Here is a 15,677-nt window from a genome sequence, read left to right on the forward strand (position 1 = left end):
ATTTGTTTGCTTGAAAAGTTACATTTTCCAAGAGAGCCTCCCGTTGTCAGATTCACCCAAGCTTTCTTTTACTTGGGGTGACCAGTCGTGAATCAGACACGTCTACACTGTGTTAACAGTGGTGTCTTATTGGTTTAAGGAATCGGAGACTGTCTTCTTTGACATGTTTGCTGACTTCCTGATTTCCACGTAATCACGATCCTGTTCTCCGCCAATTGGGCAGCTGTTTGGATCCGATCCCAGCAATGAGTAAGGACAAGTGGCTAACTTATAAAGATGAATCCACTTGCCTTTATTAGCAGTCTAGCATTTGGTATGTGGAAAAAATATATAATAAAGGACCTCGGTTGGTCTGAAGTTGTCAGCACAGCATTTCTCTACAGTTGGTAGTCAAGAAGGACAGATACGTGTTTGGAGTAAATTCATCGACCTAGTCAGTGAAGTCATGCGTCATTTCCTGTGAACGGACACAGATCTCATCCCATGTACTCATGTCTGCGTCTGGGAGACCTAGGATTAGGGAAATTTTAGCTCATTAATTTAGTTTAATGACAACGGGGACTCATCTTCAATGTGCTTTTTAAAAATGTGAATCCTTTACTGCAGACCTGTGAATGTACCTCCCCTCTGACTCTGTGAATCGAAGTCAGTCCATGGGAAAGGGGGCCGTCACTGGGAACCAGGAGTTTAAAGGATACATGGATCCCCTTCCATACCCCATACCCCCTCTGTTAATGAGAAGGTTTGATTTGACCTGAGAGCCCATTAAGCATACTTTTGGGTGTAATGGAAAGAATGCCCTTCAGTTCACATCTTGCTCTGCTGTATAACGTTTGTCTTAAGAAAAACCAAGCCACAGCTGTCCTTAGTTTCTGCAGGAAGACGGGAGAGCAGGCACTGCCCTGTGACAGAAAGAGCAGCAGAGGGGATCAGAGCTCAAATGCTGATCGTGGCTTTACCAGTCGTGTCTGGGAAGGTCTCGACCTTGGCAAGTAATATAATCTGTTCCAAGGGCCCCTGTTCCCGACTTGGACAAGGAAGAGAGATGACTAAGATCTCTCAAGCTCGTTCACCTTTTATGGCTCATCAATCAGAGTGGGAAACGGACTTTGAAATACCACTGTGGTATCTCTGACCTTGCCTTGTTTTTTTATCAACGTTATTTTTGTCGTGGTTAAACAGATATATAGAAAAGCACAAAATTATGAGGGTTCCGCTCAGTGAAATTTCACACAGTGAACGTGACGCTGTACCTTCTTCTCAGATCAATGTACAGAGCTCAATATAACAGCCAAGATGGGAAACAACCCGTCTGTCGTCTGTCTACAGATGAATAGCTAAAGATGAGATATATGTATGATGGAATGTTATTCAGCCATGAGAAAGATGGAAATCCTGCCATTTTTGACAACGTGGTTGGGCCTTGAGGGCATTATGCTAAGTGAGGGAAGTCAGAGAAAGACGAATACTGTATGATTTCACTCATCTGTGGAATCTAAAAAACCAAACTCATAGCAACAGAGAGTGGAGAGGTGACCGCCACGGTGGGGGTTTGGGGACATTGATGAAGGTGATCACAGGTACAACTTTGCAGTAAGATGCATGGGCTCTGGGGGCTCTTGTGCGTGGCAATATGACTAGAGATTGATGTGCTCTACGTTTCACAGCTGCTAGGAGAGTAGACCTTAAAAGTCCTCACGACACATGCTCACAACTCTAAATACGTGGGGTGATGGATGCGGTAACTAACCTTTATAAAAAGGCACAAGACACAGTGACTACCCCAGAGATAGCCCTTCCCCAGAGATGGTTATTCTCCCGATGCAGGACACCATAGACTGGCTTTGCCCATTTCTGAACTCCCTATGAATGGAATCATGAGCTATGTGCTACTCGGCGTCTGTTGCGATTGGCTAAATATCATGATTATGAGGTTCATCCTTGTTGCTACCATAAAAATATAGCATCATTTACTTATTTTTAATTGCATGAGTATGCCACAGCTTACGAATCCATTCTGTTGGTGATAGACATTTGAGATTCGGATTTGGGGCTATTGTAAGAAATGCTACTCTGCATAGTCTGTGTGTTTGCCTATACATCCCTGATTTTACGTAGGACTGGAACTTCAGGGTCATAAATACACAGTCTGGAGTGTCCATAGACACTGCCAGACAGCTTCCCTAAGTGGTTGCACCAAGTCACATGTCTAGAGCCATTACGAGCGTTCACATGGCTCTAAATCCTGGCCGTCGCTTGGTCTGGTCGGTCTTTTCCATTTTAGCTCCGTCGATGGGGGTAGCGGCATTCCAACGTGTTAATCAAAGAGATCCTGGAGTGCCTTTTTCATGTTTAACGGACACTCGAGTAATCTTTAATGAAGTGCCTCTTCAAATCTCTTGTGAATTTGTAAAAATTAGGCTTTAGTGTTTCATATCTCTTGATGGGAGTGCTTTATATATTCTGAGTAGGAACACTTTGTCCATTACGGAGAACATGTACTGCAAATATCTTTCACTCTGTGACTCAGTATTTACACTGTTAATGGTGTCTTTTGGTGAAAAGAAGTTTTTCTTTGTGTCACGGAGACCAGATTAATCCCTATTTTTCCTTTAGGGTTAATGCTTTTTTGTGTATTGTTGGGAAAAAAAAAAAGCTCTGCTTACCCCAAAGTCCTGAATATTTCTTCCATGTGATCTACAAGCCTTATCGTTTTGCTTATCACATGTAGGTCACCTGACTTTTGTCCAGCACATTCAAATGAGTCAAACACATTTTGTTCGTGTGGATGCTACGGGGGATTGTTGCTACAGTGACAGCGCTTTTCCTTCTTACGTCCACACCGTGGGGTTTTCTCGCACCTGCCCCATTGGCCGCGCGCTTAGCTGTGAGACCTGCTGGGGCCGAGGGTAGAAATCAGACGTGCTCCAGCGTGAGCCTAACCAGAAGGACCAGGGTACGATCAGCATGGGGAGTTGCAGCTCTTCAAAGGTGAAGCTAATTGGAACCGACTTTTACATCCCAGTAGTGGTATGTGTGTTCCCGAACCTTCTTCCAGGCTCCCAGTCCGTGAGCTTCATTTTTCTTGGCCAGGCGGGAACCTTGTCCTCAGGCCATGTGCGCTCATACATTTACACAAACTATAAAAATTCCTGAACCTGTGAACCTTTTTGAATTTTCAGTCTCTTGCTTGGGCCGGTCCGTTTGGCCGACATGTCCTAATTTCCTGTCCGTAGGGTAGGGATAAGATTGCCTCCCTGATGTAGCCTCCGGGAGATACCGGGGAACACTGAACTAGTGTATAGAAATCATTTGCGATCCATCCGAAAAAGGTTCTATGGAGTTCCAGAATTGCTAAGTCCCTCCTGTCTTGGAGTGTTAATTCTGCTTTTATTCATTTTTCTTCACTTCAAAATATCCTTTTGCACTATGATTGCCTTAGTAGTGATAGACAAGTCATTTATTGAACATGCACAATGAGCCGGCCACTGCTCTGAACACTTTCCTATCATCTGATTTAATCTCTATTCCTCGGTTTGCTCTCAAAAGGCTTCTGACCTCCTTGTATGTGGGATTAATGTCTTACCACGGTTAACTGGTACCACCCCTTGTGTTTCGTGTGTGGATATTAATTGAAGGTATGCATGCGTGGACTCCAAGGCAGTGGGATCTGGGACTGGGCCATGGAGACTGAGGCCAAAATGATCCGGGTCAAGGTGGGTGACCACACAAAGCAAAGTGTAGGGATGCGTGGGTGGGTCTGCTCTTGGTCAGTATGTTGAGAATATGCAGGGGTGGGGGGTTTTTTTGCTTGTTGAAATTTGTAAGTAAAGTTTAGTTGCTACGTGCAAACACTGTTTTCCCTTCCTCCAAACGCAAAAATTTTAACTATGCATGTAGGGAAGCGAATACCGTGTTTGTGTAGGAAAAAATCATTAGTTGGTCTTTAGCCATAAGCTAGTGAACTTAGGCAGAGTTAATTTCCTCCTTGACTTGGGAATCGAGTCAGAAATTAGCATGAGTGTAGAGCATTGCTGGTAGAAATTGCTGCTGTGTTCCATGGCAAACCTCCGGAGGCTGTGAGCTGTGGTGCAGGTGGTCCCTGGCCCCGGGGAAGGAAAGGAGGGAGGGACTGACGAGAGGAAGGGGGGGAAGGAAAGGAAGGAAGAATGGAGGGAGGAAAAGAAAGAAAATTCTAGTCTTTGAGGTTGATTGTGTTTGCCTTGCCCAGTGCCCATTGCCATCTGTTGATCGTTCGTGGCAAGAAGCATACATAAAAGGTGCCTGCCGTCGGAGCTTCTCACATTGTCCATCTGGTTGTGCGATTCCGTTTCCTTCTGCCCCGTGATAAGCTGGAGAAATCTGATGAAGAACAAATTGCCCTCCTGGAAAAGATGAGATGCATTATGAGCAATTTGAGGCCATGTGGCCCCCGGATCCAAAGATAATCGAGATTGATGTCAGACCCCAGGAGAAAAATGCCCCCTCCTCTCTGTTCGGGCTGTGTTGTCAGATTGCATGAGAATATCAAGGCGTAACTCAGTGCGTATCTCTGGTAAGTCTTCCGGAATCACGAGCAGCACCATCTCTCCTCTGCGTTTCAGCACTGCCCAAGCTCTGTGCCTTGCTGATCAGCCGAAGCCTGTGAAGGAGTACAAGTATCCTGAGAAGTTGCCGGGAGAGTTGTACGATGCGAACACTCAGTGCAAGTGGCAGTTTGGAGAGAAAGCCAAACTCTGCATGCTGGATTTCAAAAAGGCAAGTGATTATTGGCAAGTGCTCAGTGCAATGTGACTCATAAAACCGTTTTATTCAGTGTAACGGACATTGATGGATCCTGCATTTATTGGGTACCTACCAAATGTCAAATCCTGTATGTGAAAGCTGGTCTCCTATAACAGGAAACACATGTTTTACTGGCAAAGAAAGTGATGGTAGATACTGGTGTGGGTATCAGTTTTCACTGGAGAACTGACTTGGCCCGTTAGTTCAGCTCTTTCTTTCTGATTTATCACGTGGGAGCTCAGCAGTAACCTTTGGTTGGTGTAAGTTGGCTAACTAATACTCTGCGTTTTTTTCAAATGCTGTTAAGCAAACAGCACCGCCCTGCTCTATCTTCCTTAGATGTAAGCGGAACTTACTATGGAGAAGCAGCCTATCTAGGGCTTCTGATTATTATATTTCCCAAATACGGGATTGCTAGAGAAGTTTCTCCTCGAAGCTGCTATCTCCTCCACTGAGCCCGGGGCCATCACTGGCGTGGCTTCCTAACGTAAACCCCACATATGGCAGAGACGTGTGCTTGTGCTGGACAGGCAGACCGATGGCGATCTAGGAACTTTCTGTACCGAGCCACAAGGGAAGGGACCCATACATTAAATGAAAGCCACTATTTTTGAGATTTCTCTTACTGTAGTTTATAAGGAAATCGAGAGGAAAACAGACAAAAATACGATCCTCCAGAAACCTCCACCATTTCATAATGCGCCGGGAAAGTTTCCAATTGAAATCTAACGTGATAATCTCTTTTCTTCTAAACTCAAGGAGAGCTCCCCCTAAGATCAATTACAATCCATGTGCCAGAACTGGATTCTCGTCCCCTCGGCTGGGTAATCTCAGCCTTAAAGAAGAGCGATAAGTCAGTCACCAGCAGCACGTATTCCTAATGTTGTCCTCTTTCATGGGCAGAACGGGTGAAATCCCTAAGAATTTTGCGTGTTATTCTTCCGTTGGTTAAGGGAAAGGAGCATAACACTAATTGCTTTTTTGAAGGTGGGATTTCCTACAGCACGCTTCTGGTTTCCACATTATTTTTGCTCTGTGACCGTGGGCAGTGGCATCCAGGGTACCCTAGCGCCACTTGGAAAGTCCCAGAAGTTAAATGCAGTACACCTTTCATCACTGAGGAGATATTTACATGCAGTGAATCACCAATGTGTTTACCCACGTTTGTAACACAGTGTGTTACTAGCACACTGACCGGGATGTGGCTTACTTCTGTAAAGCCGAAAAGTTCCCTCATGCCCTCTCCCATTCAGTCCCTTCCCCACCCCGGTGAGCAACCGTTGCTCTGATTCCCAGCACCTTAGGTACACTTGGCCTATTCTGGAGCTTTGTAATTGCCAAGTAAAGGATTTGCAGTGACATGGATGGAGCTAGAGAATATAATGCTAAGTGCAATAAGTTAGAGAAAAACAAACACCGTGTAATTTCAATCACATGCGGAATTTAAGAAACAAAACAAAAGAGAGAGACAGAGAAGCTGACTCTTAACTCTAGAGAACAGGGTACCGGAGGGGAGCTGGGGGTAGGGGGTGAAACAGGTGAGGAGAGTTAGGGGCACACTCACTGGGATGAGCACTGAGTAAAGTGTAGAGCTGTTGAATCACTGTATTGTATACCCGAAACTAACACCGTGTGTTAACTACATTGAAATTACGATTAGAAACTTCAGTGACGAATAGAAAACGAATATGATGTTAGCTGTTGGTTTTACATAGTTACCCTTTATCAAACAGACGAAGTTCCTTTTCGGGCCTAGATTGTTGAGAGGTTTTATCACAAAAGTGCGTTGACTTTTGGGAAACGTCTTCTGCGTCTGTTGATGTAGTTATATAGTTTCTCTTGTTTATTAAGTTAACGTGAGGAATTGTATTGGTTGGTTTTAAATTTTGTTTCCTATTGGCCACGCTTCTGTTTTAAATTTTTTTAATGTTTTATTTATTTTTGAGAGAGAGAGAGAGAGAGAACAAGCAGGGGAGGGGCAGAGAGAGAGGGAGACACCGAATCCCAAGCAGGCTCCAGGCTCCAAGCTGTACGCACAGAGCTTGATGTGGGGCTCAAACCCAGGAACCGTGAGATCATGACCTGAGCCGGAGTCAGATGCTTAACCGACTGAGCCACCCAGGCATCACACTCACCCTTCTTTTTTAGTTCCCTCTTTCCTTTCGGAGTAAACTTGCTTTTAAAAATTCTATTTTTTCTCAATTTACATCTCAGCCATACTTTCTTAACACTAGTTTTTAGTGGTCGTTCTAACGATTATAGCTGCATCTTTAATTTACAGCGTATGTAGAATTAACATTGTGCCACTCTATGTAAAATGCAAGATCCTTACAACAAGTCAGTCCACGTGGCCCTCCTTCACACAGTACTGTTGTCACGTATTTTATTCTGTGCATGTTACAAGCCACCTGAGACAACGTTCTAATGTTTGTTTTAAAATAGGGAGTTACGGGATGCCCGTGTGGCCCAGTCCGTTCAAGGGCCGAGCGACTGGCTCTTGATTTCGGCTCAGGTCATGATCTCGGAAACCGTGAGATCGAGCCCCACGTTGAGGCTCTGTGCTGACAGCCCAGAGCCTGCTTTGGGTACTTTAATTTATTATTATTTTTTAAACGTTTATTTATTTATTTTGAGGGAGAAGGAGAGAGTGTGAGCAGGGGTGGGGCAGAGAGAGACTCCCAAGCAGGCTCTGCACTGTTAGCTCGGAGCCCGATGCGGGTACAGGTCTCAGGGTTCCGGAGGTCGTGACCTGAGCCGAAATCAAGAGCCGGACGTTCAACCGCTCAACGGACTGCGCCACCCAGGTGCCCCAACAGGGAGTTACTTTTAAATAAAATTGGACCGTCTTTCACATTCACCCACCCATCTACCACGTAGTTCTTATGCATTCTTATGGATCAGCTTCAAATCGTATCATTTGCTTTGGCCCGAAGGACCCGATTTAGCGTTCCTTATAGGCTGCGTCGGCTAGCCACAGAGCATGTCAGCTTTTCTCTCTCTGAAAACGTCATTATTTCACCCACCACTTTGAAGAATACTTTTTCTCAATATAGAATTCTCAACAGTTTTTTCTGTATTTTTACCCTTTAAAAATTTGAAGGATATAATTCCACTTTCAACTGGACTCCATTGTTTCTGGTAAAAAGTCGGTCATCATCTGTAGCTTCTGCCCTCCCTAGTCACTTGTCTAGACAATTCAGCAAGCTCTACGTTTGGGTTATTTTAAGTTTCAGTTGCCAGAAATACCGTCTAGTTCTTTGCAGTCTATATCTCTCTACTGGAATTTCCCATTTTTTTCATTCATTCTGTCTACTTTTTCCTTTATAGCCTTGAGTATATTTATAACATAATACATGATCACTTTATGTTACATAAATTTATGTGAATAGGTGATCCCTTGTCCCTTTGAGGCTTTCTTTGGTTCTTCCCTAGGGCGCCTCTCTTTCAGTCTGTCCTTAGCCCAAGGGCAAAGCCTGTGCTCTGGAGTGTGGTTCTCACTCAGCACATGTGGACTTCGGGCTCTCCCCTGAGGGCCCAGACTGCTCACTGAGGTCTCTCCACCACGGGCGGGCCCGAACTCCGGTGTCTCCCAGCACGGTGTGGCCTCTGTCCTCCAGCCTGTCAGCTCTTAGCCCAAAGCTGCTGCCTCGTGCTGGGCCATACGAAGCATCATGTAGTGTGTCAGCCATTCACCCCACGGATCAGGAGGGACCTCAGGAAATCCTCAGGCAGGCACCTGCAGCCCCCAGCTTAATGTGGCTTTTTTCTTTTCTGGTCCCGCATATTCTCATGGATTCTGGCTCCTTCTGCAGGCCCAGCTCTGATCTCTGCACCGTCCATTCGGAGGGACTGCGTTATCTGCCTGGGACCCACCTCTGCACCACGGTCAGCAAGGTGCTCCAGGCAGATTGACGGGGCCGCGGTATCACTCAAATTACAAATTTCCCTTCTCTTGAGGGACACTACTGTGCTGCCTGTTGCAAAGTCCAGAACAATTGGCCCAAATATTTTGTCCAGTTTTACGTAGTTTTTGTGTGCAGAGAAGTAATCCTGGTACCAGTTAACGTCATCATGGACCGTGGAGGAAATGTCTTCTCAAGTTAAACAGAAATACATCCATTAGAATCAGTGAGGTCAGCTCATTCCCTATGATGTAAAGCTGTTTTTCAGCATAAATAAACGTGACGTATTTTCTAAGTTAAGTACCGTTTGTGTGGCCACAATCTCTAGGATCCTGAATCTCAAATTTAGTTATGGTGCAGCACTTAAAGTATCTTCCAAGTGAATTAAAGCATCTCAAAATATTTTCACTAATAAAATTTAATTTTTTTTTATGAACTCCTTCCCGGAGCACCTGGGTGGTTCAGTTGGTTAGACATCCGACTTTGGCTCAGGTCATGATCTCACGGTCCGTGAGTTCAAGCCCCGCGTCGGGGCTCTGTGCTGACAGCTCAGAGCCTGGAGCCTGCTTCGGATTCTGTGTCTCCCTTTCTCTTTCTGCCCCTCTCCCACTCACTTTCTGTCTCTCTCTCTCTCTCTCTCAAAACTAAATAAACATTTAAAAAATGTAAATGAACTCCTTCTGAAATTTTATGAAATGGGTCTGTTTTGTTAGGTTGAAGTATAAAGATCCAGAGTTTACAAATTACCTGGTGCCTAATCCCGCAACTAACACGTAAGGGCTTCTCAATTGCACATTTGCTGAGCAGGGGGATAGACAGAGGAGTGCTATTTTAGAAAAGGGCTCTTTAAGTCCCTCTGCTATTTAGTTAGGACAAGTTAATGAATAATGTGAACACATATGTATCTGTCTCTGGAATAAATAGATGTGTATATGGTGTATGTGTGTTTACATACTCATGTACGAATTCACGCACATATATGGCCATGGCTTTCTCTGCCCTCTGAGGACTTGCATAGGGATCATTGGAATTAGTGACAAAAGAACCCTACTTCTTCAAAAACAAAAATATAAATAATTGCAATAATTTATAGATCCCATTATAACATCATTTGTAATGGGATTTCAGTTTGTATTTTTGGAGAGTCTGATACAGACAGTTTGAGATAATGGATCTGCTAGTGCCAAACTCACAGTGTGGAAATCCCCAACGCTGCCCTCTGAGAGTGTTGGTTTTATTTGTGGTGTCAGATTGTGAGGTTGAACTTAACCAAGTCAGTAGGATTGAAACCGGTCTTCATAAACGTAGCTCTTTTTTTTTTAAGTTTGTTTATTTTGAGGGTAGAGGGTGAAGGGACAGAAAGAGAGAGAGAGCAGCAGAGGGGGCGTGGGGTGGGGAGGGAGAGAGAATCCCAAGCTGGCCTCAAGCTGACAGCACACAGATCGACGTGGGGCTCGAGCCCACGAACCATAAGATCACGGTCTGAGCCAAAACCAAGAGTTGGACACTTAACCAACTGAGCCACTCAGATGCGCCAAGCACGTAAGCTCTGAAACTGGAGGACAGACTCGCAAGTGAGTGCCCTCGTTAAAGACCCTGCTCCTTAGCTGCAAAGATGAAAGCAAGTGTGGACTCTCCATGTGCCTTTAGCTTTGTCCTCCCTGAGTTAAGTGTTAGTTGTCACGTCTTCATCGCGTGTGTTCGCATCGCGTCTTCATCTAGCTCCTCTCCTGCCCCATCAGCATCAACATCAGCGGTGCCTGGTGGCCTGACCCTGGTCTGAGATGCAGACTGCCAGAGTGACTTGGAAACCTGATCCCCTTTGTGTCCTGGGTACTGTAGTGAAACTGGGAGCTTCCCCCCACACCCAGCATGTCTTACATTCCAGCTCTTTGACCCTAGACGTATGATTTAATAGGGTCTTTGTTCCAAGAGGACCCTGAAATTTAATAAAGGATGTAATGACATATAACAATAATGGTTAATTTAATACAATCCTTGCACACTATGTCCAGAAGTTAGCAGTTAAGTCAAGTATGATAAAAGTGGGAGGGTGTCATCGGTTTTTGGTTGTTCAGTTGTTTCGTGGTCATTTTATTACCTAATTCTTTGAGACGCTAGAAGTTTCATGTGTTTTCCAGGTTAGAGTGTCACATTTTTGTTAAACGTCAGTTACATCTGTAGGGTACCAAGGTTTCAAATACGTTTTGCTATGTTGGAAAACAGCATGGATTATATGATATTTCAAGGCTCTTCTCACTCTTGTGATTTGTTTTGGCCTGGAGTACTGCGTTGGGGATCAAGCCAGTTCCAGGATGGGCTGAAATACACAGGCGGCATAAGGCAGGCATAGACTGAGTTAGTGGGTCACGTGCCTTAGGGGCAAGCTCTCATCCACATCCTGTATTTGAGAGCTTTGTCCTTAGTAAAGTAAAAAAAAAAAAAAAAAAAATCACCTTTAATGGCATCTTCCATTCATGGTTCTGTATTCTACAGAATGTTCCCGAAAACTACGATGTAAAAATATTGTGAGAATACTTTAAATAGTAGGGTCTAGAGCTAGTATTTTCATACATAAGGTGCCCTGCCTATGTCTTCTTAGATGTTTTTACAATCGCATCTCATTGACCGTTATTAATTTCCTTCCATAGGAAAAATGTTCCCGCTCATTCCATCCAAGGTTTCCACAGGAATAAACTGACAGACGTTCAGCTCACTCAGAAAGCGTTTATTGAAAGCCAGCTAGGTATTGAGCTCTGTGTCAGGTAGCTATGTCAAATACACAGGAATAATTTAACATTTAAAAAATTTTTAATGTTTATTTATTTTCGAGACACAGAGCGTGCATGGGGGAGGGGCGGAGAGAGAGGGAGACACAGAATCCGAAGCGGGCTCCAGGCCCTGAGCTGTCAGCCTAGAGCCCGACACGGGGTTTGAACTCATGGACCGTGAGATCATGACCTGAGCCGAAGTCGGCGGCTCAACCGACTCAGCCACCCAGGCAGCCCTAACTTAACATTTTAAAACACCATTTATTTTGTATCGTCTTGGATAGTCTTTGAAACTGCCCCATCCGTTGGTAGCACCCGCTCCCTGAGGCCACAGCCGTGAAGCCCGGCAGAGCGGAATTTGGGCTGGAGTCACCTCCCACCCGTGGAGTGAGGGAAACGTGTTCTGCGCTTGGTGCCCCCGGGGTAGTGGCCTGAGTTGGGTGTGTTAACGACAACTTTTGCATTTAGCTCCCAGGACAGGCCGTGAGCGGGACGGTGCGAGGGGGGGTTCCCATCCTCAAGCATACGAGGCGGACACCAGGTCCTGCCTGCCCGGATCTGCCCTTCCAGTCCACACCGATGTGCCTCCCTTCCCGGAAGCCCGGACTCTCTGCCCAACCACTGTGTCCATCTCCCATGTGACCCGACCACAGGAGCAGCTACCTCGTTCCCATCCACCCATTCATTTCTTCATCCATTCATCCACTTGTGCCTTCATTGGCTTACGTGTCCACACCCAGCCTCCGGAATTCATGGTGAGCCACCGCTCCAGGGCGGGGACGCCTGCCTCCCACTGCGGTACAGACTCTGGTTCTGATCCACCACTTTCCCACCCAGACATCGAGCCTGCGTCCATGAGCTCCGATTTCAAGGGAGCTTTATTTATATCCTGGTATCCTATCAAGTCGTCACCCTGCAAGCCAGCGCTTTGCAGTTGTCTCTTTGGAGAGTTGCAGACGCTCGGGCCCCTGCTCTTACGGATTCCTTGAGGTCTGCTTACGGCTCTGATCTGTAAATGCTGTTCTGGCCAAGAACAGAGGCCCCCAACTCAACATGCCGATTTCGTGAGAGGCATTCGCCACCGACGTGACACATTTGCCCCAGTAATGCTTAGCAACTGAACGCCGGTTCACATCTCCAGAACAGTTGTGCAGATCATTTAAGAAACGTTAGCCTCCTGTGCGTTTGAAGCTCCCACCAGCGTTCCTGAAGGTTCCATCCTTTTCTGAGTCTTACTCTTGCCCCTCTCTAGGATGTTCCTTTGGGCGTAGAAAGCTATGAAAGGAAAACTGATTCCTTGAACTTGGGGAGACTTTCACTGTGTGTAAATCTCAGATCTTGTTTTATTTTACTGTCCTATCAGCCATGTGGGTCTTCCTTCCTCTGCCCAAACCCTTTGTTCTTTCTCCCTTGAATGTCATCCCCTCTTCCGTAACAAAGTCCGTAAGCTCAGGAATTGGCTGAGACATCATATCTTCCCGTGTGTCCTTTCCTGAGTCTTCCTGCTTGCACGATATGGTGACTTACAGCAAATTTACCCCGTTAGACCGTGCTTGAGACGGTGGGTCTGGGTCATATTCCTTATGGAATCTCCCTCCTAGCAAGGCAACTGGCATATTTTAGGCCTTCATCAAAGGTTGGGGATGGGGGTGCCTGGGTGGCTCAGTTGGTGAAGCGTCTAGCTCTTGATTTCAGCTCAGGTCGTGATCTCAGGTTCATGAGTTTGAACCCCACATTGGGCTCTGGGCTGACAGCTGAGAGCCTGCTTAGGATTTCCCCCCCACCCCCCACCCCACGCTGTCTCTGTCTCTCTCAAAGTAAATAAATAAACTTTAATAATAATTAAGAAAAAGGATTGGGGATGGTGGGTGGGTGGGTGGATGGATGGGCAAGTCAGAAAATTTCATAATCAACTTTAATTTAGAAATGAGGATTCAGACTTGGAGAGGTGAAAGAATAAATTATACAGTGTTAGGCTTTATCGAATCTTGTCAATTTCTGTAGTTTGCTCCAACCTCGGGATTCAGCCTATTTTACTTGTTAGTTTAGGAAAGATGATTTTGTGGGGCACCCGGGGGGCTCAGTCAGTTGGGCGTCTGAGTCTTGATTTCGGCTCAGGTCATGATCTCATGGCTCGTGAGTTTGAGCCCCAGGTCAGGCTCTGCGCTGACGGCACACTGAATTCTGTGCTTGGAGTTCTGTCTCTCTGCCTCTCTCCCTGCTCACACATGCCCTTTCTGTCTGTCTGTCTGTCTCTCTCTCTCTCTCTCTCTCTCTCTCTCTCAAAATAAATAAACTTAAAAAAATTTAAAAAGTACATCATTGTGTCAAATTGATCATAACTACGTATGAATAAATGAAAGCTTCAGGGATGGAAAGAAGTCGGGCCGAGTCTAGAACATGAGTCTCTGAATCTTCTTTCTTCTTTACCATTTTCACCTGCTGCTGCTAACCCACTTTTAATTTATATCCGCCGTTTTCCCCTTCAGTCATTCAGTGATATTTTCTCGTAGATTTGTGGACCATGTGTGACACTAACGACCTTTTCTCCCCGGTAGGATATCTGCAAAGCCCTGTGGTGCCACCGAATTGGAAGGAAATGCGAGACTAAATTTATGCCTGCAGCAGAAGGCACCGTTTGTGGGCATGACATGGTAAGGACCTAATCTTGGGTCACGGGTCATGCTCGGATGTCACAGCCTCTCTACCCACGCGTCTCTCCTCCTCCCGCGCTGGTATTTTGTCAGCCCGTCTTCCTCATTTATATGTGCGAACCTACCCCTGCGTCAGAAGATGGGGTTTAATCTAGATTGGTACCGGGAGGGGGCTCCTTTCTCCTCTTCTTCCTTTCCCGATGATGTAATTGGTGGGCCGTCTGCCACTAATCGATGTGGATGCCAGGCGACAGGTGGCGACCGCATGTATTTAATAAGGGGAAACATTAAACCCTTGACCATATTTTAACCGCGGGCAGCACCCACATTAGGTAGTGCTGTTAAAGGCACAGAGCATCAATTCGAAGACCCTGGAGCAGACCATTCTGACCTGGTGTCTCCCCTGGGAAAAAAAAAAAAAGAGAGGCGCTTCGGTAGAGAAAAGAACTACACAAAGCAGCACATTTATTACTCACTGGTAGAGAATGATGATTTTGTCATTGAATTGAAAGTATCTTAATACCCAAGAGTATTATTTTGACTCCTTTGATTAAATCTGCGATTTCACTGTTCTTTTTAATATATAAGACTATTATTGAGGGGGTGCCTGGCTGGCTCAGTCGGTTAGGTGTCCGACTTCGGCCCCGGTCGTGATCTCGTGGTTTGTAGGTTCAAGCCCCACGTCAGGCTCTGTGCTGACAGCTCAGGGCCTGGAGCCTGCTTAGGATTCTCTCTCTCCCTCTCTCTCTCTGCCCCTCCCCCACTCGTGCTCTCTCTCTCCCCCCCCTCAAATAAATGAACATAAAAAACACATCTAAAATAGAAGACTGTTGATGAAGATGGAAATAGACGGGACCCAAATTATTATGTAACCATGTCTGCAAGGCTAGGCGTGTGACCTTTTCAGTGATGCTAATGAACCTGAAAGAGAAATTCATGCCTAAATGTCACTGGCTCATACGTGTAGATTCCAAAGCAAATATATCACACCCTGAATGTATTTTAATGGGAGCATGGACAGAAAGGGTTAAACATGTTAGCAGACAGCGCTGACACGTGCTCCCAGGATAAATTCTGGCGGCACCGACAGAGGGAATGAAGAGCTGGGAGTGCCCCTACGGCAGAGACCCCTATGTTTAGTCCCTCAAAGACGGGAGTACTGACAATTAAATCCTTCTAAAGATATAAGCAACAGTAGTTAAATAATTCATACCCATAAAACTCTGGGGCACCTGGGTGGCTCAGTCAGTTAAGCGCCCAACTCGAGATCTCAGCCCAGGTCTTGATCTCAGGGCTGTGCGTTCGAGCCCCGAGCTGGGCTCTGTGTTGGACTCTGCACTGGGCATGAAGCCTACTTACAAACGAAATGTAATAAATACGCTTTTAGAGTCTCGGAAGAGGAGAGGAACCTGCCGGCATGCCACAACGTGGAAAACACACATGGTCGCGGCACGCCAGGGAATTGGCCTGAGCAGTAAGCCGCAGGTGATCATAACCTTCTGCGCTTAGTTGGTTGACATTTACTCTTCAGGTGACAGTTTGCAAAACGAGGCTGCTCTCCGGAA

At 45.8% G+C, this 15,677-nt stretch overlaps 1 protein-coding gene across 1 annotated transcript in view; it reads left to right on the forward strand.

Annotated features, from left to right (window-relative positions):
* ADAMTS16 (ADAM metallopeptidase with thrombospondin type 1 motif 16) overlaps positions 1-15,677 on the forward strand; it is a 160,464-nt gene that overhangs the window by 66,187 nt on the left and 78,600 nt on the right. Inside the window, exons 10-11 of the mRNA XM_058714798.1 lie at positions 4,605-4,758; positions 14,017-14,112. Of these exons, the coding sequence (XP_058570781.1) occupies positions 4,605-4,758; positions 14,017-14,112 (250 nt within the window). The remainder of the gene's footprint in view (positions 1-4,604; positions 4,759-14,016; positions 14,113-15,677) is intronic.

The sequence above is a fragment of the Neofelis nebulosa genome, chromosome 1, assembly GCF_028018385.1.
Source record: "Neofelis nebulosa isolate mNeoNeb1 chromosome 1, mNeoNeb1.pri, whole genome shotgun sequence".
Taxonomy (NCBI): domain Eukaryota; kingdom Metazoa; phylum Chordata; class Mammalia; order Carnivora; family Felidae; genus Neofelis; species Neofelis nebulosa.